At 44.1% G+C, this 3,664-nt stretch overlaps 1 protein-coding gene across 1 annotated transcript; it reads right to left on the minus strand.

Annotated features, from left to right (window-relative positions):
* Positions 1-1,121: 1,121 nt before the first annotated feature.
* Positions 1,122-2,895, minus strand: LOC125531555. Its single transcript, XM_048695920.1, has 3 exons — positions 2,686-2,895; positions 2,184-2,415; positions 1,122-1,490 (listed from the first exon to the last, which is right to left on the minus strand). Exons 1-3 carry the CDS (start codon positions 2,893-2,895, stop codon positions 1,306-1,308), a joined length of 627 nt encoding a protein of 208 aa, XP_048551877.1. The 3' UTR covers positions 1,122-1,305.
* Between the last annotated feature and the right edge of the window lie 769 nt (positions 2,896-3,664).

Raw genomic sequence — 3,664 nt, forward strand, 5'->3', positions numbered from 1 at the left:
GGTATTGGGTAATAGTACGCGGCATAGTAGCCGGAAACGGGGAACGGTAGGCCGTCCCTCGATCCCGATTCATCGACCCGGAATCGTATTTATGAACGAGGTCGGATTCGGTACAATTCGATGAAGATTCCGCGTCCCCGCAGCCTGCTCCTCGATTCAGGTTCGAGGATCCAACAGCCAAAACGCGAGGCATAATTTACTCACGCCGGTGTTTCTTTTCTCAAGGACTCCTCGTTCTTCCTCCAGTCCATTAGTTGCAAGGGATTCATTAACAACAAGGAATTATGACCGTCAGGGAGTCGTCGTTCTTCAAGAACTGCGTTCCTCGACCCATGGTACCGTACCGGGTACACCGTACCCAAACGGATTGGATCGCGTCCCCGCTATAAAAAAAAAATCATTCGAGAGATGTATACCCTCGTTGTACCTTATTTTTTTCAGCCACCGACTCCCGTCCCTCGTTCCCGTTCCTCGTTCCCACCGTACCGGAAACATGGCAACTATGGTACGCGGTGGTTTACCCAGATTCGGAGCCCTCATGTGAAGATAACACCCCTACTCTTGCATGTCTGATAATTTATGCAGTGTATGTAGCGGTAGAGAGTTGCTCCTGGAGCTGTATCAGATAAGGCAGAAGAGAGATATATGCTCATCTATTTGTGGAGTCCGTGAGTGTATGGCGTTGGAGCCTTTGTGGCTTGTGACCAAGTGAGCCCGTGAGTGGATGGATGTTGTGGAATGACTTCTTCTCCAGGGAAAGTATCCTGTATTCCAATGGAATGGGTGCTCCAGCTGCACCATACACACCAGAGCCGCTAGATACACAATATAGGCCAAGATGGAACCCAAACTCCCCACCCTTCGAATTTTGCAAAAAGATCACCATGTAAGTACAGAATACCTGTAACATTTCGATCACATGTCATCATGTGCTGCTCACAGTTTGGAATAGAAAGAGCACGACTGTACTATGGTTTGGCTCAGGTGTGCCTGGACCGTTGACATGTTTCAATGTACTAGAAGACGTCCTAATGTAGCATCTGTGGTACAGGTTTCGTTTCCAAGCATTTTCTGAAAATTGCACCATTGAGTATCAATCTTAACTAAATGTGTAATTTCTGTCCAGCATGTGTACTAACTTTGTCTCCAAACAAAATGAAAAGATCTGTTCCAGTATAGACAGATACAAATGTTATATATAGAAAGTTAATGTACAAAGCTTTGCATCAGCATGACACTTCATAAGATTAGCTTTATGGATAATATTCAGCATTTTTTCAGATACTCCTTTGTTGGCTTTCCAATCTAAATGATTCCAAACCTCAACTCCAATATGACCAGGAGCGCGTGTAACATCAAACAAAAATTGCCACTGGCTGCTAGGATAGCACTATCTTCAAAAAACTTAAACTGATATCCACACACACAAAAAGAACTTGAACTCCAGAATTGACACTTGGAGCAATGATTGTCATTGACTCCATCCTTCCCTGCTCGGTGCAGAAAAAGTGTTAGACATTACATTTAGCACAACAAAGAGTTAGGTTCTCATGAGAGCTGTAGCACATCAAGGTCTAAATAAAACAACAATCCCATGCTAAAGCAGCGAAGAATGAAAATGTGTATGGAATGCATTGGCATTTATGTGTACTAAGAAAAGAGTGTTTGTGAAAAATGGTCCTGAGTACAGCAACATAATTTAGGATGTCTTTTATGCCATGGAGGCATGGACACATAGCGTGATAGCACCAAAAAGGCAAATCTGTAGGAATGTAATGACATTTTGTCACCACTAGCCTGTAGGAACATATTGCAAGTGTTAATGAATCTCAATCTTTTGCCTTCAAGTAGAATCTCACTCTTGTGCCAACAACCACTTCACGCTCAGGGCTTGAACAGGTAGATAAAATTACTTGGTACTCGTCAACTAATATACACTGTCAGACCATATGTAGCTGAAATTTTCTTATACACAATTGCTAGAATATATAGTATATGCAAAATATAGCAATTTCGTTGATTAATTTTGCGCCGCGCACTCCTATACAGAGAGATATAAACATATTCTACTCAAGATAGGATTGGCTACAACCTACAACTCACAAAATCAGCATAAAAGGGAACAATGGATTAGATACAAAATACATAATAATGACACAAATCAGTAACATCCAAAAGCATACCTGAAGGCTGGGAGTTCTCTTCTCTGGCGTCGGCAGATGGCGCAGCTGGCCGCTGTGTATGGCTGTGGAGGGGGTTGCGCAGACTTGGATAAGGGCTGGGCAGGGGTGGGGCTAGTTGTCCGCTGGAAGTGCTGCCGCAGCCCACGGCGAGGTCCGCCGATGCCCAAGCCTGTTCGTGTTCTTTCTGATCCAAACTGGGAATAAGCACAGCTAAGTGGCGTGGACACGACAGCTATTCTTAGCTTACGTGGGGCTTTTTTACAAAATTTGAAGGGTGGGGGGTTCGCGTTCCATCTTGTTCCTGTATTTTGTATCTAACGGCTCTGCTGTGGACGGTGCAGCCGGAGCACCCAATTCACTGGAGTACAGGATACTTTCCCTTCTTCTCCAAGGGAGTTGCCCCCTGGGTCACTTTACACTAGTGCCCAGGGACAAGTAGTAATATACATGACGCCGCGTATGACGAGTAAATAGTGTACGCTTTATCAACAATAGTAGTTACGGCATGGCCGCGGTATGGCTGTCTTGTTCGTGTCAGGCCAATGTTGCAGTTGACTACGCGTAGCGGGTTGGCTGGAGCAGTCAGACAGGGAGCCGACTGGAGCAGCCGGGTGGCGAGCCGGCTGGAGCAGCCGGGCAACCGGACCAAGGGGCGCTGGCCGCCCCGATGTTTGGAAGCGTCGTTTGCCGTCTTGGGCCTACCCGGGGTCATCCTGCCAACATAATGCATTTAGAAGTAGTTACTTTGACCATTTCGAGTTCTTTTCTTATAATACATGTAACTTAATTCATACTCGTAACAATTACAGATACAATGCTTTAGAGCCAAGAATTAAGAGATTAGAAAGTAATTTCTACAGCTAAAAATTACAATAAAATCTAGTAGAGGTATCTTCTTCACGTAATCAATCATTGCTAGACGAAATATTTCTAAGACTTCATAGATTGATACTCGGTCATCAGGATGAACTTGATTATCGACAAAGATTTTCGAAAGCCCATTGAGTCGTCCATCCAAAAGTAGATGGAAAGACATGACCGGACTTGGTCCGAGAATAATCCCAAGTGCAGGCTATTGAACCACAAGATCTTCACTACATCATTGAGGAAAGAGTTCAACTCCGCAAATAATCAAACCGGCAAAAGCAACATGACACAATTAACAAAACTGATCATATATGTATAAGAAAATCTATGAGGTCGAAAACTCCTCTGGCCTATGGCACCACCACGGTAGAGAGAGAAAACTCAGTCGCAAGAGCACCACTATAAAAAGATGTTGTCAAAGACAATGACAAAACTCAAGTCGACACCTCTGTCTCTCTCAAACACCTACTCCCTCGTCCTGAATTACTTGTCTTAGATTTGTGTTAGTGTTAGATACATCCATATCTAGAAGAAAAAAAAATCTAAGACAAGATTTTTGGGACGGAGGTAATACTTAGCAAGCTTCCCAAGTCCTCCTATATTGCGAGGAACGC

The sequence above is a fragment of the Triticum urartu genome, unplaced genomic scaffold, assembly GCF_003073215.2.
Source record: "Triticum urartu cultivar G1812 unplaced genomic scaffold, Tu2.1 TuUngrouped_contig_7468, whole genome shotgun sequence".
Classification (NCBI taxonomy): Eukaryota; Viridiplantae; Streptophyta; class Magnoliopsida; order Poales; family Poaceae; genus Triticum; species Triticum urartu.